The following is a 27,049-nucleotide window of genomic DNA, read 5'->3' as shown; positions in this document are numbered from 1 at the left end:
CCGTAGTGTGTGAGACTCCTTAAAAAGTCTTTCTAAAGCTAACTTAACACTGAGCCATTCTTGCAGCTCATGTGAGGTCCAGCCTCTCTCCAGCTCAAATAGGGTAACTGCGTACCAATACATGTTGGTATGATTTGCCGTCATGTATTGTAAACCTCTCACCACCCTTCTCTACTAACAAGTATCACAAAGAATATGAAGAATGGGATATAAGAATTCAGGAATCCAGGGTGTTCTTTTCAGCTCATGCCATGTAGTCAAGTCAAACATTATTTAAATACGTTTGTTTTTGACGATGTGCTAGGTACTGAACAGAACATTTTCCTTAATCAGATGTCATTGAGAAAGGCACACAGAGATGACAGACCATGTGAGAGGTATACTTACGCTGGAGTGGTAGGTGAGAGTAAAATTTTTCATCTTGTTGGGGAGAGCCAAGAAGTCTTAGTCATTAAGGAGATCCTTTAGGAGCACTGAGCATTAAGGAGGATTCTTAAAACGTTCTGCATACTGTCTTATCAAAAGAAAACTATCTTATCGAAGAAATGCAAATTCTCAACATAGTTAGATCATGTGCAAGAAAAGTAGCTTCGCAGACTCAGCCACTGTGGCCATTTTTAGCTCTTTTCTACATCAAATTTACCCAAAAAAACAAATGATTTATTTGGTTAGTGGAACCAGATTTTCATTGAAAATGTTCATGGGGCCAGTAAATACTGAACTTTCCCTTTTGAAATGCATATTTCAGTGGTTTTTCTAGAAACATTTATAACTTAGTACTATTTATTTAAATTTGAAACATCTACCAGAAATCCCTAAGGCGCAAATTTAGGAAAGTAAACTATTGTAGAATACCAGTTGAAACTGCTAGTGGTAAAAATAAAAAATGGTCAAGGCAGTGTATTGGTCTTCCACAGTGGAATGAACAATTTCTCTGTAAACCAGCATGGGTGAAAGCCCTGTGCTCTCATTTCCCACCCAGGATGGAGAGGGAGCTTCTCCTGGAACCCCTGTGTGCCCAACACCTGCCCCGAGGTTAGGCTGCTCATCCCAGATAATCTCCTTATGACCTGTGAAGCGAGGCTACCCCCTTCTCATACAACAGATAAGGAATTTCAAGCTCAAAGGGTTTCGGTAATTTACTGCAGGTCACTTGGCAGAAATGAAATGAAAACGAGGTCTACCTGTGAAGAAATGTTCTAGAATGGTTTTTTTTTGTTTTGTTTTGGCTGAGCCGCATGGCATGTGGGATCTTAGTTTCCCGACCAGGGATTGAACCCATGCCCCCTGCAGTGGAAGCGCGGAGTCCTAACCACTGGACCACCAGGGAAGTCCCTCTAGAATGTTTTTATGTACTGGGCAGGACAGTAGTCATGATGTTCTTTTGGCTAATGATAACTTCAAATATTGCTTTTCAGAGCATAACTATAATTATTTTTGACGTAGAAAAAGGAAAACAGAGGTATCTTCCCATATTTAAATCCAAACTGGATGAGAAGATTGGTAAATGTTTCTTACCAAGTTTCGACTGATGTGGAGCTGACCTCACCCTGTGCAGAGTAAACATCTCAGTGACTATTAGTTTTCTCTATGTCTAATACTTCCATAGAGATCTTAGTTCTTCCACGTCAGCAGGGAAAGAGAAGGGGTGTAATGATTACCTTTTTATTTTTTCTCTTCTTTTTAATGTTTACCTTTTGTAGGAGGGGTGTTGGATAATCTTTCTTTGATGGTATCTTTAAACAGGGTGTGAAGGTGATGAGGTAGGAAAGAAAGGGCAGAGTAAAGTAGGCGTGTTGGGAGCCGTGCAGGGCAAGGAAAGCGTGGCGTCTGCTGAGAGATTGCCATCGTCATTGTGCAGTCATTTCCAGCGGCTTGAGAGGGACAGCAGTGACTTGAAGGAATGCCCACTGCTGGTGGGATCTCCGGGCGGGGGCAGAGTGACAGCATCTCCCCTTGCTGCCCCAGGGTTGTCTGTATAGTGAGGAATAGTGATTCAGTTTAGTCAGATGAATTTATCGGAAGTAAACTAGGGACTGATGTCAAACGACATCACATTAAATCATCGCTCTTCATTCTTCCTCATGAACCTGCTGATTGTTTTTGGATGGCCTTTTGGAGACAACATCTGTTCAACAGGTGTTTTTAGTGAACATCCGCTGTATTCCAGCCACTGTTCTAAGTGCCATGGGCACAGGAAAGAAGAAGAGAGTTTTCAGGGAGCTTACCTTTCAAGAAGTTTAGTGTGGGGCTTAGAGGGAGGCGGCTATGGAAAGTAAAAAAACAAAACATGAGAGGTATGTAGGATTTAAACAGCATCACGTGACTGGGATGGCTGCTTTAGATTGGATGGTCAGGGAAGTGACATTTCGGCTGAGACCTGAATGACAAGAAGGGGCTGGTCTTGTGAAGATTTGTGGGAGGGGCATATCAAGTAGGCAGAATTCCCAGGGGTTGGTGTAAAGGCCCGGAGGAAGCAATGGGGATGGTGAGGCTGGAGATTAGCAGGCTGGGGGGGTGGTGGCAGGAGCGGAGGTGGAGAGGTGCAGTGTGTAGGCTTTCCTGGGCTGGGGCGAAGATTTTAGGTGGCAGGGGAGGGGATGTGGCAGCCACTGGAAGAGTTTTAAGCAGTAAAAGTGACATAATCTGAGAGGTTAGAAAAGATCCCTCCGTTGCTGTGTGAGAATGGATGATGGCGGTGCCAGAGCGAAAGAACTGGGAAAGGCGCGAGAGACTGATAACCCACGTCATAGGAAGACTACAGAAAACCACCTAAGATGGATAAAAGCGTTATCACACCGAGGGCCCAGCTGTTAGTGTGAACTGGATGTGAGCTCAGTCCACACAGTGTGTGACTTGCTTTAGGTGGTCAGAAGCTTCAAGGGTGAGAGAAGAAACAGTAACACCTGCCCGGGGTTGGGATTAAGACCAGGACGGGGATGGGGAGGGTAACATGTCCACAAGCTCCTCCTATGGGACTAAAGAGAAAACAGACTTTTTATATCATTAGAGAGCTCTGCAGAGCTTGAGAGAAAGCCGCCTTCTGTCCCCGTGGTTCTTTAAACGGAGAGGGGCACATCAGGTTTCTTACAGAAGCCATAACCCTGCAAGTGTTTTACAACAACTGTGCCTTTGACCATGTGACCACACCACCTTGGAAGCTTCTGATACTTTCACCTACAAGTTCCTTGACCTCCTTTTTTTTTTTTTTTTTTTTTTTAAACGCTGTGATAATCTTCATTTTATTGACAAATACAAAGCAGCCAGCGATCTAGGAAATTCAAGTCAGAGGTGACTTGAATTCTAGAAAGGGTCTCCTCGTGCCAGTGTTTTTCTGCACCCCAACAGTATCTGGTTGCTAACTGATAGCTGGTTTGTGATGTGTAGGTCGTTTTTTGGTAATTTATTGATCTCCTGGAAAAGGGGGGGGGGCTTTTTCTTTTTTGCAGTACGCGGGCCTCTCACTGCTGTGGCCTCTCCTGTTGCAGAGCACAGGCTCCGGACGTGCAGGCTCAGCGGCCGTGGCTCACGGGCCCAGCCGCTCTGCGGCATGTGGGATCTTCCTGGACTGGGGCACGAACCCGTGTCCCCTGCATTGGCAGGTGGACTCTCAACCACTGTGGCGGGGTTGGGGGGGGCTATTTTGTATAACACTTTTATTTTAAAGGTAGATAGGATCCTTTCTCTGGTAGGTTTTGCTTGCTGCTTTCAGTGGTCGGGAGACCTGGGCGTTATCCTGCTTTCCTTCCGTTCTTCTGTTTTCTCCCATAATGGTTTCATCACTGTCACGGACCCCTCCTCTCTAGCCCCTGGTGCTCCTCTTCTGCATCACCCCTCACCTGCCTTGACTGGGGTGATCCTCTCCTTATTTATCTTCTTACCCTTACTGTTCTTCATGCCTTCAATCCATCTGTACTCTTCTTTGTGGTGGTCTTTCTTACACTACTTCGTGGTGGTCTTTCTTTCTTTTTTTTAATTAATCAATTGATTTATTTTTGGCTGCGTTGGGTCTTTGTTGCTGCACACGGGCTTTCTCTAGTTGTGGCGAGCGGGGGCTACTCTTCCTTGCGGTGCGCGGGCTTCTCATTGTGGTGGCTTCTCTTTTTGTGTAGCACGGGCTCTAGGCGCATGGGCTGCAGTAGTTGTGGCATGCGGGCTCAGTAATTGTGGCTCGCGGGCTTCAGTAGTTGTGGCTCGTGGGCTCTAGAGCGCAGGCTCAGTAGTTGTGGCGCACGGGCTTAGTTGCTCCGCAGCATGTGGGATCTTCCCGGACTAGGGCTCAAACCCGTGTCCCCTGCCTTGGCAGGCGGATTCCTGACCACTGCGCCACCAGGGAAGACCCCGTGGTGGTCTTTCTGAAACAGCAGTCTGTCTCTTCCCCCTCCAGAATTCTTCCAGACTGACTTGTATTACTTACAGACTATGATATAACCTCCTTAGCTAGATAGAAAGTTTCTTTATTGTCTAGCCCAGTAGATTTCGATTTCGGCCTTTTTGTGTCAAGATAGACTTCCAGAATATTTTGCCTCTCAGTGGGCAGTGGAAGTGATTGAAAGACTCAAAACACAGAACAAGTCAGCACTTCAAACCCAGCACCCACCGTGGAGGGGGAGTAAATAGTGTGTTTGCTTTGTGCTGAATGGAAGAGCAGCCACCTCCTCACTGCTCAGCCGGCCTTCCTTCGGGATCGAGGGGCAGTTCTGGAAGATCTGCTCACCACCTCGCACGTGCTCCCAGGGACCCTGCATTAGGACTGTTTGTGGGGCCTGATCCGTTTTCCTTTTGCTCACGGTAAGTTGCACCTTCTTGTATATCGCCGTCCACCACCTGCTCTGCGCCATCTGACTTCGCCATAATCCCCTGTGTGTGTAAAACAAGTTTTGTACGTTGTAGGTTTCTACGGCGCAGCTGCGGCTCACCGGTTGAAAAGTGACCTGTCTCTTCTGTTTGTCCTCCCACCTTCCTGTTTCAGCAGTTCCAGGATTGCAGTGAGGATAGCATGCTAGGTTTCCTCACGCCTTTACGTGTGACGTTTTTCTGCCTGGATGGCCCTCTTCCTGCTTGTCTCACTCATCCTGCAGTTTTCGGTTCAGTAGTACTCCTTGAAAGGAGTGCTTTTTTTCCCCGTTCTCACTGCACGTCATCTGAACTTCCACCAGGAAGTTCTCCCGTTGTCACATGTATGCTGTGCCCCTGTGTTGCTCTGTGTGCTGCTTGAGTGTGTGGCCCGTCCTCTCGTCTTTGTGTTTCTAACACAGAGCACAGTGTTTGACACACTGTGGGCATTTAATAAATGTTGTTTGGGTGATGAATATTATTATTTTTGATTTTCTTTGGTGAGGGTAGTTCTTGCCTATTTACATTTGTGTCCATAGTTGGGTTTTAAGCTTTCCCAGAGATGAAATCTTTGAAATTGGAGGACCACTTCCATAGCAAAGTGCGAGGTAGAAAGGAAAGAAGTAGAAGCAGTGGGTTGGTTGTACTCATGGCATCATGGATGGATCTTAAAAATAAACTGCTTACAGGGAACTCTACTCAGTACTCTGTAATGACCTATATGGGAAAAGAATCTAAAAAAGAGTTGGATATAGGGCTTCCCTGGTGGCACAGTGGTTGAGAATCCCCCTGCCAATGCAGGGGACATGGGTTCAATCCCTGGTCCGGGAAGATCCCACACGCTGCAGAGCAGCTAAGCCCGTGCACCACAACTACTGAGCCTGTGCTCTGGAGCCCGTGAGCCACAACTACTGAGCCACGTGCCACAACTACTGAAGCCCGCGTGCCTAGAGCGCGCGCTCTGTAATGAGAAGCCCACGCACTGCAACAAAGAGTAGACCCCGCTCGCCGCAACTAGAGAAAGCCCACGCACAGCAGCGAAGACCCAACACAGCCAAAAATAAATAAATTAAAAAAAAAAAAGAGTGGATATATGTGTATATATAATTGATTCTCTTTACAGTACAGCAGAAACTAACACAACGTTGCAAATCAACTATACTCCAATGAAAACTATTAAAAAATACGGTGCTTAGTGAATAAAAGCAAAAGATAGAGTGAGGTCTGTGACAGTATCTTTATGTAAAACAAGACACATGCCTACAAGACAGCAGTACTCAGTTTTGGAGAAAGCATAGTAACCAACGTTAAGCTTACAGAATGGTTGAGATGGTGAGATGGAGAATGAACTAGTTGAATATATGTTTTTAGTTCTTTTACTTTGTTGTTTGTCTATGACAGACATTTAAAGCAGAGTAGCCTAAAGCTTTGGTGGAATTTGAAATCTGTCTAAATCAGGCTTCTGGCATAGTTGAAAAGGAGAGACAAGATTTCTTAGGTTTTCCCAAAGTTAGCAGAATGCTTTGTTTTCTTCACTTGAGACACTGTCTGGCTCTGAGAAAGCTCACTTTGAAGTTATACCACGTGTTCGCGTATAAACGCTTCTTATGCCTGATGACGTGAACATGCTCTCTTCATGTCTGTCTCCTGTTCACGTTCCCATCTTCTGGGGAACTTTGAGTCTTCGAACCACAGTGTTATCGGTTCAGTTGAACAAACACGTTTTACTGATTTGCTATGTGTAGTATTTTGCGGGGGGAGGAGAAAAACTGGGAGGAGGAAGCATTTAAGGACCAAAACCCCTGTCCCAAAGGAATTTATATATCAGTGAGACAGAAAAGACAGGGATCCAAACAACTGTGGTGTGAGTGGTTGTATGAGAAGCAAAGAGAAAGTTTACTTCCGGCTGGAGGTGTGTATGTGTGGGAGGGACCGGGTTGGAGGCAGTTTTATGGCTTTGAATTATTCGAGAAGGATAGGGGTGACTTTGACACTAAGAATAGGGTGGAGGAAACGTGAGCTATGCTAGGGAGGGAAGTGAGGAAAAGAGTGGGTTTTCTAGATTTCTCATTTGGTGATTTGAGGCCCGAACTGTGGGGCAGATAATTTAAAATGCGTTTTGGGTCTTAGTATTTCTTTCTTTTTTTTAAACAAATTTATTTATTTAGTTTTGGTGCATTGGGTCCTTGTTGCTGTGCGCGGGCTTTCTTTTAGTTGTGGTGAGCGGGGGCTACTCTTCGTTATGGTGAGCGGGCTTCTCGTTGCTATGACTTATCTTGTTGCGGAGCACGGGCTCTAGGCACGCAGGCTTCAGTAGTTGTGGCACGCGGGCTTAGTTGCTCTGCAGCACGTGGGATCTTCCCAGACCAGGGCTTGAACCCGTTTCCCCTGCATTGGTAGGCAGATTCTTAACCACTGCGCCACCAGGGAGGCCCCTGGGTCTTAGTATTTCTTGAAATTGACCAGAAATTCCTTGAAATTCAAAATATGCAAAGACAAATAGCATTGTATATGAGTCTGATTTTTAAAATTGAAGTATAATTGATGTTCCGTATTATGTAAGTTACAGGTATAAAAGTCGGTGATGTTTTGACATTGTCACTGGGTTAACCATCGGCGTTATAATAGTTCATATACACTATACAGATTAAGGTGCACTGCTGTTATCTGTTGGTGAAACAACTAATGCTTTACTTTATTTACAACACGTTACCCAGAAACTTAGCTTCATGTTACGTCCCTGCTTATAACCCCCTAATGCAGTGGTTCTCAAACTTCAGTGGGATTGCTGAGCCCCACCCCAAGGTTTTCTGAGTCAGGAGGTCTAGGCAGGGGCGGAGACTTTCTATTTCTGACAAGTTCCCAGGTGATGCTGATACTTTTGGTCTGGGGACCACACCTTGAGAACTACTCTAGTGACTTTTCCCTCATTCTTCAGCCCGCATCCCTTATTCTTGACCTACAAGGCCCTGCATCAGCTGTTTGCCTCTCTGCCCTCGTCCACACATGCCTGTATTCCTGATACACTGGCCTTCTTTGTGGTTGTGCAACAGGCCAAGCCCGTCCCCATCTCAGGGCCGTCGCATGGAATGTCGTCCCCGGATGTTTCGAGTGGCCGGCTCCTTCAGCCTCAGTTCAGCTGCCCCTCACCAGATGCCTCCCCCAGCCATGATTGGCTGCCTCCTCTCATCACCTGCATCACGTTCTGTCACGTCACCTTAGACACCATGTGCTCACTTGTCTATCATCAGTCTCTTCTTCCCGCCCCAAAGAGTGCAGGCTTTCCCGTCACTGTTCCCAGTGTGACACTGGTTCTCAGTAAACCCTAACGGATGAGTGGATGAAAGATGTTGCAGTCAACAAGGAGTTGGGACTGAGAGGAAACTGAAGGAGGAACTTCTTCAGAGTGACTGACGTTGACGGGATAAGGCTCAGTCTCAGGGGAGGTGACTGTTCCGTTGACATAGATGAAGTGCTTATGTAATCAGACACCTAAGACCAGCTAGTTTTTAGTATGTAATGAATTTTTCCCGCAATTAAAGTAACCACTTCATATGTGCTGTGTCATTTCCCCCAGAATGGGTACTCTAGGTAACACTGAATGAATGGCTAGGGTATCCCATATATGATGAACTTTTTTTTTTTTTTTTTTGCGGTACGCGGGCCTCTCACTGTTGTGGCCTCTCCCGTTGCGGAGCACAGGCTCCGGATGCGCAGGGTCAGCGGCCATGGCTCACGGGCCCAGCCGCTCCGCGGCATGTGGGATCTTCCCGGACCGGGGCACGAACCCGTGTCCCCTGCATCGGCAGGCGGACTCTCAACCACTGCGCCACCAGGGAAGCCCTGTGATGAACTTTTTTAACAGTACTGTTCAAATTGGTATTGAGACGAATGTGTCATTGATTTCTAGATTCTACTCACTTGCTATTGTGACCAAAGAAATAGCTTATGATGTAAAAAAAAAAAAAAATCCATTGAATATGATTTTATAATTTTTTTTATGTAACTCAGATATCTCATAGAAACTGATGGACTGATGTTTAAAATAGTCCATGCTAAAAAGGCAATACATGTGGTGTATGAGTGGTACACTTAGTGTAGAAGTAGGTTTAAATATCACTGATCTTTAATACAACATTAGTAGATGTAACTCATGGTAATTGATGAAGATTTAATAAAGCAGTTTAATGGCCTCGAGAGTAAACTCTAGGCAGGAGAGACGGCTCAGAAGTCATAATAGGCCTGTGTAAGCAGTGATCATCAGATAACTGTAATAAGGTTGGACTGATCATCAGGGAGGCTGGAGAGTATCTCTCTGAGGGAAAGGACTCAAAGCTGTAGTGTCCCCGCTGCTCCTGAGGGAGGCTCCACAGAGACCTCTGTTGGGTTGCCCACTGAGATGGGGGGAGAGGCGGAAGGGCCGACCAGGCTGGGATAACTGGGGTAACGGGACAGCACACTTCCTACAGAAGGCCGGCAGCCCAGCCCACCTCTAGGGCGGAGTGTGTCCAAGATAGGGAGCCAAGTGAGCCACCGAGTGTTTCGGTGCATGCTGCCTGCCAGCAGAGCGACCACAGGAGCAGACAGCCGGGACTCCGAGGGGCAGGACGCTGAAAACCCCAGAAGATCGGAACTCTCTGCATCTCATTTCTAATCCCCTTCCAGGGTTGTAAGCCATAGTTGGGCTGAATGGCTCTGTGCGTTTGAGAGATTGAAAGAAGCTTTGGTTGTTGCTATGTCTTAATCAAATCCCCTTTCTGTATGTATGAGTGTTAAGAGAGGTTGTTTTTCTTGACCAGTTATAGGAAGCCTAGTGGCAGCATCCTCTTCTAGAAGGAAGTCTGGGGGCTTCCTTCATTCATTACATTCTTTCTCCACAGAGGAATTATTAAATACAAAACCCATCTTGACTTTAATCTCACTAAGAGCATTATTACCTGGCTGTCCCTAGGGTGAGTTTCCTGTGAGTTGTAAGATTGGGGAGGATTTATGTCACTCTTTTTACAGATTGTTCATTTTTCTCTAAAGGACAATTTTTTTCTCCTCTTACATTCTTTTTTTTTTTTTTTCCCCTTAGGTAAACCTAAGCAATTTGAGTTTTTGTAAATCAAAGCTCTGAAGGTGTTATTGCAAAGCTTAATTTCCTTTCTCTGACAGGGAACGTCTTAAACTCTTAATTCTTTTTTTCTTTCTGTGGAACTTCACATGGTTTTTTCAATCAAAGGAATAAACTTTGGCCTCTGACACAAGTAAATTTCTTGTAAATGCACTGGCCAGTTTTTTTTTTTTAATTTCCTCTTGGAAAAGTCTTCCAAATTTTAATCTGAAATAATCCCTCTTTGAAATGAGTCATTCTTGTGTTAATAGCATAACATTATAGTTACAGTGAATACATGTCCTGTAAAAATGGAACTCTTAAAAATAAATCTTTGATCTATTCTTTTTAAGTGAAAATTGTCTGTGACTTTGGATCACTTTGGAAGGAAAGGCAAACCTTCCTTCAGACATGACGGGTGTGAATTACTGTGCACAGCATGTGGGGAGGTGTGGCCTGGCCCAACTTAACGTAGTGTTTGATCTTTCCCTAAATCTTCTTTCTCTTCAGATTGATCACTTTAAGAATCGAACCACATTTACTATTTCTACTGAAATATTTTCACATTGTTTTATCGCAGTTTGTATTGTGTTATGTGTACTTTTAAATTGTAAATTACTGTAAAAATATATTAACATTGAGATTTAACAAATTTAAAGTGACATCTATACCCTATCTCCTAATACACGGATTTCACTTACGTATTCCATACAAGTCAGTTCCTGTGTCCATATGTTTTAGACTTTTTTTTTTTAATTTATTTTTGGCTGCGTTTGGTCTTTGTTGCTGCGCGCGGGCTTTCCCTAGTTGCGGTGAGCGGGGGCTACTCTTCGTTGCAGTGCGCGGGCTTCTCATTGCGGTGGCTTCTCTTGTTGCAGACCACGGGCTCTAGGCGCGCGGGCTTCAGTAGTTGTGGCTCACGGGCTCTAGAGCGCAGGCTCAGTAGTTGTGGCGCACGGGCATAGTTGCTCCGCGGCATGTGGGATCTTCCCAGACCAGGGCTCGAACCCGTGTCCCCTGCATTGGCAGGCGGATTCTTAACCACTGCGCCACCAGGGAAATCCCCAGATGTTTTAAATGGTTACAGTCTACAACTTAATATTACTGTTTTATAACTTTATCTTTTACCATTTTTCTAACACTATACTTACAGTAGTTGGTAGCTGGGTCATAGTCCTTCCAGCAGTTGTATTTTAACTTACTTTTCCTTGCTTAACTTACTGGATATTTAGTTTTCTATCTTGCTGTTTATTGATCTAGCACCGTAGTGAAAATCTTCAGGCATTTAGAGTTTTTCTTCATTTTATTTGTTTCTCTAGGGAAAATTCATGAGGTATACATAAATTTATGGTTTTTGATACATGATTCATTTTACTTTCTAAACGGGATTTTTAACAGTTTTTAGTACCATCATTATGTCTTTGAATGAATCACTTTCCCACAACCTCATCTCTGTTAGATCTTATCTTTTAACAGAAGACTAATTAATAGTTGTAAGTGATGCCTTGTTGTTTTAATTTAATCTCCCACCCCCAAGTTTTACCATTTGTATTGCCCTATGTGATCTGTCTGTTATAGCCTCTGCCCTTAAGTATACTCTAGATTTGACTCTTGTTGTTTGTTGGGTAATCTATTCTCTTTGTGGCTCATACTATAAAAAAATGAAGTTCTTGATTTACAAGTTGGAAGGAAGTTAACAGTTGATGTCTGTATGTCACTGAGAAGGGCTGACCAGCTTTTAAGGGAAGAAAAGCCATCTCCTCTGTTCCATCCAAGCTAGACGTCATGAGCATTTTCAGATGCCCCAGCAGTTTATTGTCCTCGTAGCTGCAGGTGCAGCTGTAAAGGCTCATGTGTTGTTTTGATCTGATTATTGCTGCACTGTTTATGATGAAGTTAATTTACGTCACAAGGTCCCAGGAACACATTTGTGAGTCAGTGAGAATAACCCGGATTCTCACGGCAGCCTCCCAGGGGATTTAACTCTAGGGAACTCCATTTTCCTTGCTTCCATATGGGAAAGAAGCTAAGGAAGTCACCTCTATTTACTTGAGAATATGGTGTTTTAAAAAATCTGGGGCTTCCCTAGTGGCGCAGTGGTTGAGAGTCTGCCTGCTGATGCAGGGGACATGGGTTCGTGCCCCGGTCCGGGAGGATCCCACGTGCTGCGGAGCGGCTGGGCCTGTGAGCCATGGCCACTGAACCTGCGCGTCCGGAGCCTGTGCTCTGCCACAGGAGAGGCCACAGCAGTGAGAGGCCCGCGTACCGCAAAAAAAAAAAAAAATCTGAAGTGTCAGGAAAAGATGGCATTTTGGAAGTAAGGTTACTATAGATTATTATTTTTCTATTATTTCTTTATGCTTTCCATTAATTTATGCCTCTTTGTTGAAACCTCAGTCTTCCTCAGATCACATTCATCTTTCTCCTTTCTGAATTTCCATTTTACCTACAACCTCACTCATGTAATTTGGTACTAAATTGTGTTCTAATCTTTTCATGAGTAAATTTTATTTCTTTTAAGAGATTTTTATATTTCTCACACAGTAAGTAGGTAGTAGGCATTTTTAATTGTGATATAATTCACATACCATAAAATTCACCCTACAGAGTATATAATTCAGTAGGTTTTTTTTTTTTAGTATATTCACAAGGTTATCACCACTAATTCCAGAACATTTTTATCACCCCGGAGAGAAACTCCATCCTCCAGAGTCACTCCCTATTCTGCCTCCCCCCAGCCGCAGCTGAACATTAATCTAGTTTTTGTCCCTATGGATTTGAATTTTCTGGATGTTTCTTTTTGTGTCTGGCTTCTGTCACTTAGCATAATGTTCCCAAGGTTCATCTATGTGTAGTATGCATCAGTACTTCATTCCTTTTATGGCTGAATAATATTCCATTCTAATGGACATTTAAGATATATTTCTTGATTGTTTATTTTTAGTCCCCGGCTAAAGTTAAGGCAGTATGGTAACCCTAGAAAAGCATTGCCAGACAGATATTTATGTGCCTTATTACATATCTCACAGCAAGGGCCCAGGGAATAAAAATGGTACTTTATGTTTATCTTACTAATTTCATTATTGATTCCTTAAAAAATCAATTTTAGGGCTTCCCTGGTGGTGCAGTGGTTGAGAGTCCGCCTGCCAATGCAGGGGATATGGGTTCGTGCCCTGGTCCGGGAAGATCCCACATGCCGCGGAGCGGCTGGGCCCGTGAGCCATGGCCACTGAGCCTGCGCGTCCGGAGCCTGTGCTCCGCAACAGGGGAGGCCACAACAGTGAGAGGACCCCGTACTGCAAAAAAAAAAAAAAAAAAAAAAAAAATCAATTTTATTATCCAAGTGATGTTTAATCATTCTAGAAAACTTAAGCATAGATAAGCTCCCCCAAATTTATTTCTTAATCTTATCACCAAGGCATAACTACTGTTAATTTGGTGAATTTAATTCCAGGCCTTTTTTTTTTTTTTTTGCATGTATTACATGTATGTATGCACATATATTTTTCCATTTGTATAGTAAGATATGGTGAATACTGTTTTGTAATAAAACAATACATAACTGACACATTTTTGAAAGTTTTGCTCTTTGTGCTTTTTCCTTCTAAAATGTTTCGGTATCAGATGCTGAAAACTTCTAAGATTTAGCAGTTTTATTTTTTATCATTAAAGATCATGAATTCTTGGCCACAGTTGTTTTCAGAAGGACTTAGTTGATAGAATAGGCTAAAATTTCTTTCTTTAGTAAGTTTTCAACATGCTGATAAAACTGCTTCATCAAAATGAAATAAAAACAGCTTCATCTTGATTTTGTTTTATTTTTTAGGTAATTAAATTACATTTTGAAGAATTCTTTTATCTTTTGTAGCACAGTACAAAAGATGAAAGGAAAGTAGCAATATAAAGAGCATGTGTGCCTACTTTTTCTCAGGTTAACATGATAGATTAGTTTAACCAGCCCTCTGTTTTGACCCTCTTCTCTTTTTTCTTTACATTCTTCTTTTATTTTTTTTAATATTCTTTTCTATTATGGTTTATCCCAGGAGATTGGATATAGTCCCCTGTGCTATACAGTAGGACCTTGTTGTTTATCCATTCTAAGTGTAATAGTTTGCATCTACTAACCCCAAACTTCCAGTCCATCCGTCCCCCCACCCCGCCACTTGACAACCCCATCTTTTTTCTTTTTTGTTGCTTTTCCAAGTAAAGAAGAGAATTGATACTTATTGAGAAAATGCCCGTTTCACTTTCTCTATAAAATTTGAAATAGTTATAAATTATCAGTAAAGCCCATAATTGTGGGCAGATTATAATGAAAAGATTTTAAGTTATAAGTGATACATAAATGCAAGTGATATTTAACCTTTATAACGTGGGGACATACTTAAAGTCTATAAAGATGGGTGAAGTGAGTTTTAAAGGTTGATTTCAAATGGTGTGATGCTTTGTGTTCTAATCAGGATTTTCTAGGGGGAAGTGTAGCAATTATAGGTATTATGGCCATCAGGAGCAGCTGGGCCCGGTGGGTGGTCCCTCTCCCCCACCCCTTCTCTGGTGTGGATGGGAAGACACTTGCTCTCAGCTGCCCATGAGCTGTCATACTGTCATGGCTCAAAGACACCTCTTCCAGCTATATCGCTGTCACCATGCTGTGGTGTCCAATTAAGAAATCTTCAAAATAAAGGTAAACTATCTTTGTAACTTAAAAAGTAAAATCACTACAACAAAGAAAGTAAGTGAGAACGGGACTGCTTTGGCCAAGCCTAGCATGAAGTGTCTGTGGGTTCTCCGGACGCAGATCACCGCTGGGCAGCCTAGGGAGCAGGCAGTGGCTAGAGATACAGATTCAGCATCACCAACATCATTTCCTCTTGACTGGATCATTCCATCCATTAAAGCGTCCTGTAAAAACTCCATGTTGAAATAAAGAAGAAACAAAGCACCCCTTTCACTCTGTCTCCTTCCATCTGTGGCTCCGTTTTTTCCGTCTTTCTGTTCTGAGTCTCTGCATCCTTCCCTCAGGTTCTCAGCCTGTCTCAACCAGGCCTTCAATCTCATTCCTCAGACAGCGCTGGTCAAGGCGCCCAGCAGCCTCCATCTTGCCGAGCCTGGGGACCGGTCCTCAGCCCTCATTTCTGAGATCTCTAAGCTTCATCTGAAACACTGTCTTTACTTGGTCTCTGGTACTCCACACTCCTTTGGGTTTCTTTCTGGTTTTTTTGTGGATGGATCTTTCCCAGTCCTTTGCTGGATCCTTGTTCTCTGTAGGACTTCTGGACGAGACCCCTGACTTGTGGGCCCTTCCCCAGCCCGTTCCACCTTCCTCATCTCAGTAAGTCACACTACGCTTAACTCCGTTGTTTAGACACCAAATCCACGTTCACTCTTAATTTCTCTCTACACTCACATTCCATATTCTGTCCATTAAGCAAGTCTTGCTGGCTCTGCTTCAAAATATAACCCCAATCCAGCCATTTTTCACTACCTTTGCTGTTACCTGCAGTCTGTGCCACATTTCCTCTTAATTGGTCTTCCGTGCCTGTCCCCCTGTAGTCTATTCATATAGTAGCCAGAGTGATTTTTTTAAAAATGACATAAAAATGACTTCAATACCCCTGTTCAGAATCCTCCAGTGACTTCTTTTTTTTTAAAAAATTGAGATATGATTTACGTACCACCATTTTGAAGTATCCGATTCAGTGGTTTTTAGTGTGTTTACAAGATGGTTACAACCATCACCACTAATTCCAGAACATTCTCATCACCCCAAAAAGAAGCCCTGTACCTCTGAGCAGTCACTCCCCCAGCCCTGGCAACCACTAATCTCCTTTTTGTCTCTAATGATTTGCCTCCAATGGTCTCTTAGATTAAAATCCAAATTCCTTGCTCTGGCCTTTGAACAGTGGTTCTCAGCTTGTGGTTTCCAGGGCAGCAGGTATCAGCATCACGTGGCAGCTCATTAGAAATGCAGCATCTCAGTCCCCATCCTAGATCTACTGAATCAGAAACTCTGAAGGTGGGACCTAGCCATCCATAGTTAAAGACCCTCTCTCCGCACCACATCTTGAGGACCAGTGGCCTCTAAGGTCTTGCATCATCTGGCCTCTTTGAATTGATCTCCTATAATCCTTTCCTCTTGCTCTCTCTACAGTGACCTTCCTCTTCCACAAATGTGACAAACTTGATTCCTCCTCAGGGCCTTTACATCTGCTATTCCCTCTGCTTGGGATATTCTTTTCCTATATCGTGTGTTCTCATTCTGTTTCGATTGTGGCTCAAGGACCCTCTCTAACCACATAGAGGTTGAAGTAATTGAGTTTGAGCATGGCCTGTCTCTACCCTGCTTTATGCCCCAGGAGGTTGACTTCTATAAACCACATGAATGACCTCCCTTGCTGTCCGGCTTCTAGCTGGGTTTGTCCAGTGGGGAGTGGTAGGACGGATGATATAAGAAGAAGGGAGCCAGGTTGGGGTATTTATTCCTCTGGGCTGGCTGAGTCCTCTCCACACAGCGTGCTCTCTCTCTCTCTTGAATTTTGTGCTGTGTGCTATAATAACTATTTAGTGAAGATGATTTCTACATTAGAACTTAAACCATAAAATAGATGGCCTATAGGGAATTCCCTGGTGGTCCAGTGGTTAGGGCTCAGTGCTCTCACTGCTGAGGCCCCATGTTTGATCCCTGGTTGGGGAACTAAAATCCCACAAGCTGGGCGGTGTGGCAAAAAGAAAAAAAACAAAAATAGATGGCCTATATATCCTTCATGAATGAAAAGAATGTTGAAACAGAAGTAGGAGGACGTAGCATGATGTAAGCTTGAAGAAATGAGGAGAGGAAACTAATTTCTGTCAGTGCGTGTAGCTGTGCTGTATACTCTCTGTTCTACCATCTGTCAACACCCGAGGGAACACTTACTCTGAAAATAAATCAGAGGTGAATCCGTCAAGTGCAGTAACAGCTACTGGACGTATTCATTCATAAACACATACTTATTGTGTGCTTGTCACAGACCAGGCACAGATCAAGGGGCCGAGGATATTGTATGGAACAGAAAAAGCCCTGGACTTCGTGGAGCTTATGTTCTAGCAGGGAAGACAGATATTAAAAGCAAGTGAAATAAATATAATATTTGGTATGATGGTCACTGTGCCAAGGAGAGACAGTGGAGACGCACGTGTGTGCGCACGTGTGAGCACGGTGGTGGGATTTTAGGCAGGATGGCCAGGGAAGGCCTCTCTGGGAAGGCAGTGTTGGAGTATAAAGACCTGGGGAGATGAGGGGGCAGGCCGTGCTGGCACACAGGGAAGAACATTTGTTGGGGAAGGTCATTAAGAAGGCGTGACCACAGGTTTAACCTGCAAGCTGGACCCTGGCTTGGAGGCCGTGAACTCACTTTCCTGTCCTTGGAATGTGCGCTCCACCTGCCTTCCCCCGAGCTCGAAGCTGCCCAAGGATGCAGCCTGGAGACTGAACCCAGATAAAGCCTCTTCATATGCTTTTTAAAAAAAATTTATTTATTTAATTTATTTATTTTTGGTTGCCTTGGGGCTTCGTTGCTGCGCACGGGCTTTTCTCTGGTTGCTGCGCACGGGCTTTTCTCTGGTTGCTGCGAGCGGGGCCTACTCTTCATTGCAGTGCGTGGGCTTCTCATTGCGGTGGCTTCTCGTTGCGGAGCACGGGCTCTAGGCACACGGGCTTCAGCAGTTGTGGCACGTGGGGTCAGTAGTTGTGGCTCGCGGGCTCTAGAGCGGAGGCTCAGTGGTTGTGGCGCACGGGCTTAGTTGCTCTGCGGCATGTGGGATCTTCCCGGACCAGGGCTCGCACCTGTGTCCCCTGCATTGGCAGGCGGATTCTTATCACTGCGCCACCAGGGAAGTCCCCCCCCATTAGCTTTTAATGCTCTTAAATTTAAACACCTTCATCCAGATTTTTTTTTTTTGGTCCTTAGTGGGAGGATCGTTTGAATAAGGTGCTGTTGTCTTATGTAATAGCCTTTTATTTGTTGATACAGTATGTTTCGTATATATACTGTATACTAACTATTTCTGTAATTTAATGAATGCCTCTAGGTCTCATATTTACGAAGAAAACAGTTACTATGTTTGAAGCGTTGAACTTCAAAGAAAGTGTTGGTGTGGGTAGGGAATATTGAGGAGGAGTACAGCTTAATACTAAAGTGTAAATTATTTATCTCTCTCGTTAAATGCACTGTATATGTATCCAGAGCAGCAGCAGGGTGGAAACCTGTGTGCATTTTGTGTAACAGTTTGAAAGCGTTGACTAAGTTGAGGCCTAGAACTATGTATGTATCTTTATGTAGCACAGTTGATCAGAATGTGAAGAACCTGATAACAGTTAGCGTGAAAGCTTCTGAGCTCATCCTGGCAAATTCTAGTTTTGATTTTATATATTTTACTGTTTCAACATTATCCACTTAAACTCTTTTTTTTCTGGGTTACCCTCTAGCTGTAATGGGTACGCTTCTCATGTTTTCTAGTTTTGGGGGTTACTTTCTATGCTACACATGTTTATGTGAGTTAAAGAGTTTTGGTTGCAGGAAGTGGAGACTTGGCTTACCTTAAGAACTCATGGTTTTAGTGCAGGGAGGAGGTGGGAAGCCCCCGGGGGGCTGAGCCTGCTGACCCAGTGTGCCGTCTTCTCTTACGCATGTCATCTTCTCCCCTTACTTGGACCGGATCCTTGAGGCACCCAATCTGCTGTTTTAGCCAGTTTCCGTCATAGTTTCCATGAGGCACTGCCTTCCCCCTCCTTCCCCCCTTACCCCCCCCCCCCCCCCCGCAAAAAAAAAAAAAGAAGAGCCTAATGCATCTGTCTCACCTCGGGGGTAATGGGCAGCGAGGTTTAAGCTGGATGGGAAGCTGTGTAGCTGACTGTTGGCAGGTGCTACAGCTGTCGTATGATGTCCTTGTGTCAGTGTGATCACAGTGCAGATCCTACTCATTCTGCTTTGTTAGAGCCTTAAAACCCCAATTTCCCCCAGTGTTTGGCATAGTCTCATTAATTATTTTTACAGAATGTATAATGGCCCATCAAGTTCACGTTTCACAGGCTTTGTATTCTCTTTGATTAGAGTTATTTTCACAGGATAAATTCTCACGGTGGGATTACGCTTTCAAGTTGTCTGGTGTTTTTGTTTATTGTTTTGTTTTATCCTGATACACACTAGTCTTCCCGGCATAGGTCCTCACTGAGTGAGTGAGCTGTGGGAGTGTGCTGACTTGCATTGCCGCCATCAATTTGTTTGTTGATTCATTCAGTTTCTTCAGTACTGGGAGTTAACAACGGTTTTTTTGTGTGGGTTATTTTTGGTTATTTAATAGGTATGAAAACTTGTATTCCTTTTTTTAATTGTCGTGCATTTTTATTTATTTTTTTAAAACTTGAATTCTTTAGTTGCAGTGTCTTTAAGGTGCAGTATTGGGCTTCCCTGGTGGCACACTGGTTAACAATCCACCTGCCAATGCAGGGGACATGGGTTTAAGCCCTGGCCCGGGAAGATCGCACGTGCCGTGGAGCAACTAAGCCCGTGCGCCACAACTACTGAGCCTGAGCTCTAGAGCCTGCAAGGCACAACTGCTGAGCCCACGTGCCACAACTACTGAAGCCCGCACATCGAGAGCTTGTGCTTCACAACAAGAGAAGCCACAACAATGAGAAGCCCGTGCACCACAGCAAAGAGTAGCCCCTGCTCACTGCCACTAGTGAAAGCCTGCACGCAGCAACGAAGACCCCACAATAAATAAATAAATAAATAAAACTCAATAGCAGTCTTTCTCCCAGTAAAAGTAGATACTGCATCTTTTCTTTTTTATTTATTTATTTATTTTTGCGGTACGTGGGCCTCTCACTGTTGCGGCCTCTCCCGTTGCGGAGCACAGGCTCCGGACGCGCAGGCTCAGTGGCCATGGCTCACGGGCCCAGCCGCTCTGCGGCATGTGGGATCTTCCTGGACCGGAGCACGAGCCTGTGTCCCCTGCATCGGGAGGCGGACTCTCAACCACTGCGCCACCAGGGAAGCCCTGCATCTTTTCTTTTTATAAGAAAAGACATCCCCACCCTCAGAAGCAACACATGTTTTGTTCTTGTGTATCCTTCCCAAAAGAGGCTTTGCATAAATGTGTGTGTGTGTGTGAGATCATCATCCCCTGATCATCTTCACAGGACTGATAAGAAGATCTATTTGTAGTATGGGTCTGGCACATCATACTAAGAACTACATAAGTATTTGGTAAACAAATAACATGAATAAAGTGTCAGAGGAAGACTTTTCTTTGGCCGTACCACAGGGCATGTGGGATCCCTGACCAGGCATTGAACCCATGTCCCCTGCATTGGAAGCAGGTAGTCTTAACCACTTGACTGCCAGGGAATTCCCAGAAGAAAATTTAATACGACCTTTTGTGTGCACTGATTTGCCTGTGCTCCGGGGATCCCCAAGGGCTCTGCAGGCGCTGCCAGGAGAGGGGGGCTGGTGTCCATTGGCCGAGCTCCAGGTCCCTCCCTTCCTCAGGCCAGGGAACAGCCAGATGGTCCTGTTGTGCATTTGCACTTCAACTGAGACCATCTGGGGAAAGGAATCCGAGGTGAGTAAAAAGTGACCAGCACCAGTGTAGACAGTACTGATAGCTGTTGTGTTTCTCCTTTTGTTTCCAGATGTTTCTTACCGTGTACCTCAGCAACAACGAGCAGCACTTCACGGAAGTCCCAGTTACTCCGGAAACCATCTGCAGAGACGTGGTGGATCTTTGCAAAGAACCTGGCGAGAGCGATTGCCACCTGGCTGAAGTGTGGTGCGGCTCCGGTATGCGTGCTTCGGTCGTGCCGTCTTTCATTATCGTCGGTTTTAGACGAGGCGCTGTGTGCCGCACGCGTTTATCCGTGGAGAAACTGCAGGATAGGGTGTCCATCAGAGATAGTATTCTCAGTCCAGCTCTGTTGCGACCTACAAAGTCTCTTTGCTGTTTTCTTTTTCTGCAAGACACTGTAGACACTCCAGTATAAAAGGTCAAAAGATAGGCAGCTGATACACAGGGTGGAAGCTTCTGGGGTGTTACGGTAAAATGTATAGCGCTCACAAGTGTTTCTTGTATGCTTAAGCTGCACTTAATTAGGAATTTGAGGTGTCCTGATTGTTTTGCCCTCTCTGAGGTTTTGTAGGTTTTTCGGAAAAGCTCTTTGGTGTTGAGTTACTGTGGTGGCAGGAGACATAGGCATTATTTTAAGCCTTGACGTCAACTCCCTTACTTAGTTCTTTGGAGCCCTGAAATGGGACAGCCTGGTTTCTTTTTGGCCCCTTAGGAGTTTGTAGATGCGGGAATAATTTTTCATGATTTCTGCTTTGTTTCTGTACAGCCTGGGTGAGCTCCCACTGTTTGCTTTTTCTCCCCTGGGGGTGCAGTGTCCCAGCACGAGTTTCCCACTGTGTTCATTGCATTCACACCGTTCATGGTATGTGACTCCAGCTGAGCGTCCGCTGCTTCCCAGGCCAGTCCTCTTACTCATCTTCCGTTGACTTCCCTACAGCTGCGTGTTCAGGAAGGTCTTCTACACTCTCCCCGAATTGCTTACTTCACATAGGAGCTAGATTAGACCAGTCCCATAAAGAAACCCAAGTGATCCTTTTTAAATAAAAACCTGATAGTTCGGGCTTCCCTGGTGGCGCGGTGGTTGAGAGTCCGCCTGCCGATGCAGGGGACATGGGTTCGTGTCCCAGTCTGGGAAGATCCCACATGCCGCGGAGCGGCTGGGCCCGTGAGCCATGGCCGCTGAGCCTGTGCGTCCAGAGCCTGTGCTCCGCAACGGGAGAGGCCACAACAGTGAGAGGCCTGCGTACCGGGAAAAAAAAAAAAAAAAAAAAAAAAATCTGATAGTTCGACTTTCCTGTTTAAACCCTTTGATGGCTTTCTCTTCTACTTAGAATAAAATCCAAAGTCTTGATCTGAGATGGTGAGGTCTTTGATGTCATCTGGAACCATTTTCCTCCTTGCCTGCCTCCTGCAGCTATTTTATATTCCTGGATAAACAACGCTCTTTCCCGCCTTAGAGCCAGTGGCGGCAGCTGTTCGCTCTGCCTCTATTGCCCTCTCTCCAGATTTTGTCATTGCTGGTTCCCTCTGGTCATTTGGATTGCAGCTAAAACATTGCCTCCTCGGAGATGCTTCTCCTGAGCTTCCTACTAAAGCAGGCATGAGGTTCTCTGTTTTACAGTTCCATCCTGATTTGATCCTCTGCGTGAGGTGTGTCTGGTTTTTTGTGTGTGTTTATTAGTTTATTGCCTCTTTAATCCCCATAGCCTCACACACACGCACAAGAATGTAAACTCCCTAAGAGCAGAGACCTGCTTGTCTTGTTCCTTGCTGCACCCCAGCTCAGAGGGAGTGCTCGATAAATATTTACTGAATGAATAAATGAGCTTCTCGTTGCTCTGGTGGCCTCCTTGCATTCTGCAAATTACTTTCCCGAGATGATTGAAACCACGCATTGTGAGCTTCCTCGGTTTCTTTCCTCTGTACTTACCTCAGGTTTCTCTGCATGTGTGCCTACCCTTCTGGCTGATTTTCTTAGAGCAAGAAGTGTTCTTTCACTTTGCCAAGGCTCACTCTCTGAGTTGAAACTTTTTTTTTTTCTGGGAGCCTGGCATGGTCTCCTTGTTTTTGATTATTGATGGAATTCTTTTATTTATTTTAATGAATTTATTTATTTATGGCTGCGTTGGGTCTTCGTTGCTGCGCTCAGGCTTTCTCTAGTTGCGGTGAGCGGGGGCTACTCTTCATTGCGGTGCGCAGACTTCTCACTGAGGTGGCTTCTCTTGTGGAGCATGTGCTCTAGGCACGTGGGCTTCAGTAGTTGTGGCACACAGGCTCAGTAGTTGTGGCTCGCAGGCTCTAGAGCGCAGGCTTAGTTGTGGCGCACAGTGTCACAGCTGTGGCGCACAGTTGCTCCGTGACATGTGAGATCTTCCCGGACCAGGGCTCGAATCCGTGTCCCCTGCGTTGGCAGGCGAATTCTTAACCACTGCGCCACCAGGGAAATCCCGTGAATTTTTTTTAAATTAATTAATTAATTAATTATTTATTTGGTTGCGCCCGTCTTAGTTGCTGCAGGCGGGCTCCTTAGTTGCAGCACGTGGGCTCCTTAGTTGTGGCTCGCCAGCTCCTTAGTTGTGCCATGTGAATTCTTAATTGCAGCATGCGTGTGGGATCTAGTTCTCTGACCAGGGATTGAACCCGGGCCCCCTGCATTGGGAGTGCAGAGTCTTATCCACTGCACCACCAGGGAAGTCCCCCGCGAATTTTTTTTAAGTGTCTTATTGAACAGCTGTTTTTTTCTTTACTGATGTGAAATGTCACTTTGAATTCTTGTTATATCTTATATGAAGTTATGTTTCTATAAGCTTTAGTCAGTTACTTTTATTGTTTTCTTCTAGTTTTATGATAGGACCAAATAGTTTTAATTACTATAGTTTTATAAAAGGTTTGGTATTGTAAGGCAAGTGCTTATTTCATTGTTATCCTGTAGTATTCTTGTGTATTTTCTTTTTCAGATAGGTTTTGGAATTACCTTGAAATGTTCCATGAAAAATTCTTTGGGGCTTTTGACTGCTTACAGTGAATTCATAATTCATTTGAGGGTTGTTTGTATGGTGTGATTAAGATCAAGGTCTTAGGTATCAAAATTTTGTCTCTTTCATTTACTAGCTTTATAACTTCAGACAAGGTACTTAATCTCAGTAGTCCTCAAGTGTTTTCCCTGCATAATTGGGATAATAATTGAACCTATTGCATAGGATTGTGTGAGGATCCCAGGAGCTGACATTTGAAGGGGGTTTAGCATAGCCCCTGTTAGCATAGCACTTCATGTTAGCTCTCAGCAAGTAATAGCTGTTATGTTTTCAACTCCTCCTTTTTTGCTGTAAATGGTTCAAGGTGCCCCATTTTAAAAATAGTACATTTGGACTTCCCTGGTGGCACAGTGGTTAAGAATCTGCCTGCCAGTCCAGGGAACACGGGTTTGAGCCCTGGTCCGGGAAGATCCCACATGCCATGGAGCAGCTAAGCCCGTGCGCCACAACTACTGAGCCGGCGCTCTACAGCCACAACTGCTGAGCCCGTGTGCCACAACTCCTGAAGCCTGTTGTTTATTTAAGGTACTTCTCCGCAACAAGAGAAGCCACCGCAGTGAGAAGCCCGCACACCGCAATGAAGAGTAGCCCCCACTCGCCACAACTAGAGAAAGCCCGCGTGCAGCCAAAAATAAATAAATGAATAAATAAAGTTTAAAAAATAAAAATAATAAATTTGTTGCTTCCACTTTGTTAGCTTCTCAAGTTTCCCATTTCCTTTAACTGACAGTCTTTCAAAATATGTAGCTTTTATTTGCCATCTCCATTTCCTTACTCCCCACTCATTTGTTTGCTAAGAGAACATTTCTTGGATTCCTATAATGTACTAGGAACTGTGCTTGATTGTGAGGAATAGAGAGATGAAAGTGTCCTGCCTTCAAGTAAAAGCAGGAATCAGCAGACATGTATCATACAGTGCGATGACTGCAGGAATAGATGGATGTGCTCCATCTGCAGAAGGAGAAAAGAGTGATGGGGACAGTTCTCAATGCTAGGAATGGCTTGTTCAAAGTCACATAGGCGCGGATGCCAGGACAAGGGGATTGGTGTGGTCAGAGCATGGGGTGAATGGGCGGCTTTGAGACCTTTGAAGTGTATTTCAGCGTTTGCTGGCCTAAGCCTGATTTTTTGTCGTCATAGGCCATGAGGACCTTAGCTCCTAGACCTTGTAAGACGGTCCAACCCAGCGTGGACTGGAAGTTACTTCCCTTCCTTTGAATTCCCTCTTTGCTTATGGAACCTGGGGATTTCACTTCTTTTGAAATAAAGTGTGTGTGTGTGTGTGTGTGTGTGTGTGGTTTTGGTTTTTTTGTGAGGAGGTGGAGGATCTGCTGAGAGTTTCTTTTGGGAGGGTGTCTACTCAGCTATGGGTGTTTCCTTTTGGGGGGTGGTCTTAGTTAGAATTTCCCCAGTTTAGAGGAGAGAGGGGTATCTGTGTCAACTCAGTTTGTCAAGAACCAGAGCTGTACTTCGTTGCAACCGAGCAGATTAAGTTCAGGGCTTAGTTCACAGAATTGGCTGCTGAACCCTTGGCTGCCCCATTCTCTGCCCGTGTTGTTTATTTAAGGTACTCAGATAGTGTCTTTGATTACTGACAAGTGCATTGAGTTTTCTTAGGCTGTTTCAACTTTCTTATATTAAAAATTATATCGATGTTACCCAAGTTCTTTCGTTTTAAGCAGTTGCATCCTCAGACGGTATATTTGGTTTTTATATCCAGATCCCTTAAGATTGGAAGATTTTTTGAGGGGAGCTTAAGATACCTGGTTTCTCCTAAAGTTCCCATTTATTAGGGTATTTAGCTATGCCCTTCTTTTTGTCTCTAGAAAAGTTCTGACAACTGGCAGTCTCACTGGAAGAAGGGCCAAAGAAGCATATTTTCAGGGCAGTAAAGAGGCTTTTGTTTGGAAATGCATGTGTCTGATTTTTTTTAACGTAGTTCATAAAATTGTAATTAAAAAAAAACAATAGACAGTAAGGCTACACTATTTATAAAGCTGTTTTTTAATGTTTCATTTGTATACTTAGAGAATCATAGAACCATTAGAGTTAGAAGGGACCTCAGAGACTGTGCTATGGAATAGATGACAGGAGCTTTGGAACCCGCAGAGCTTCCCAGCCTGCCTATGGCTAGTGAGGGGCCACTGAATTAGACCCCTGAGCTCCTGCTAGCGGCTGGGATCCAGTCCTCCCCCCAGTACTCCACCCACGTTTGACCCTGATTATATGGGTGGAAAGTTGGTGATGCTTCATTTTCTAAGGGTTCTTTAAAAAAAAAAAAAAAAGATGTAAAATGCCAAGTAACTTCTGCATTCATAATGCATAATTTGCATGAAGGATAGACAGTAAATGACATGTTCGTCTTTCTTTTTACCTGCAGATAACATGATTTGTACCTCATTTATTCGTTTCTTTTAGAACGTCCAGTTGCTGATAATGAGCGAATGTTTGATGTCCTGCAACGGTTTGGAAGTCAGAGGAGTGAAGTTCGGTTCTTCCTTCGCCATGAACGCCCCCCTGGCAGGGACATTGGTAGGTAGCATCCTATCAGTCATAACAAAGAGCTGAAGTTTTATTTCATGCTCGGGTGTAGCACGTGATCAGGAACCAGGTAATTTGGGGGGTAAGTGAGAGGTAAGGAAGTGGGAACAGCGAGGATAGACAGCTCTTCTAAGCCCTGACTGGGGAGGTGGGGAGAAAGGGGTGTGGTTCAGTTTGTTCTGTTTTCTTGGAAGATGGGAAAAGTTTGGCAACAGTTTTTAATGTGGGCGGGAAGGAAAGAGTCAGTAGAGCAGCGAGTTGAAATACAAGAAGGAGGGAATGCTCGATGGGCAAGTCAGCCAGTGGGAGGTGGCGGGGGAAGGGTCTCTCTTCCATTATTTATTTATTTATTTTTAAAATTTATTTTTAACATCTTTATTGTAGTATAATTGCTCTGCAATGGTGTGTTAGTTTCTGCTTTATAACAAAGCGAATCAGCTATACATATACATATATCCCCATATCTCCTCCCTCTTGCGTCTCCCTCCCACCCTCCCTATCCCACCCCTCTAGGTGGTCACAAAGCACCGAGCTGATCTCCCTGTGCTATGCGGCTGCTTCCCACTAGCCCTCTGTTTTACATTTGGTAGTGTATATATGTCCATGCCAGTCTCTCACTTCATCCCAGCTTCCCCTTCCCTGCCCCTGCTGTGTCCTCAAGTCCGTTCTCTAAGTCTGCGTCTTTATTCTCTCTTCCATTTTAACTGGGTGGAAGGGAAACTTTGCAGAGGCAGATAAATGTGTGCTCCCTGTGGGAGCAGTGGGAGGGGCTTCTCATCTGAGAACATTTGTTTTCTCTGAGATAGGAGGCACAGCCGTGTGAAAGTGATGGTTGGAGCCATGGTGGAGAACAGGAGAGAGTGCTGCTGGGGGACCAGGGTCCCCTGGAGGCCAGTTGAGACTAGAGACCAGGAGACCATGGGTGATTTTTTTC

The 27,049-nt window shown here is 44.6% G+C and overlaps 1 protein-coding gene across 1 annotated transcript in view; it reads left to right on the top strand.

Moving 5' to 3' along the window:
* Positions 1-27,049, top strand: part of TP53BP2 (tumor protein p53 binding protein 2) — a 69,421-nt gene that overhangs the window by 4,737 nt on the left and 37,635 nt on the right. Inside the window, exons 2-3 of the mRNA XM_029229375.1 lie at positions 20,607-20,754; positions 25,993-26,106. Of these exons, the coding sequence (XP_029085208.1) occupies positions 20,607-20,754; positions 25,993-26,106 (262 nt within the window). The remainder of the gene's footprint in view (positions 1-20,606; positions 20,755-25,992; positions 26,107-27,049) is intronic.

Source organism: Monodon monoceros, unplaced genomic scaffold, assembly GCF_005190385.1.
Source record: "Monodon monoceros isolate NGI ecotype Baffin Bay Population unplaced genomic scaffold, NGI_Narwhal_1 Super_Scaffold_18, whole genome shotgun sequence".
Lineage (NCBI taxonomy): Eukaryota > Metazoa > Chordata > Mammalia > Artiodactyla > Monodontidae > Monodon > Monodon monoceros.
The sequence above is the reverse complement of the archived record's forward strand: the minus strand, read 5'-3'. Positions and strand labels throughout refer to the sequence as shown.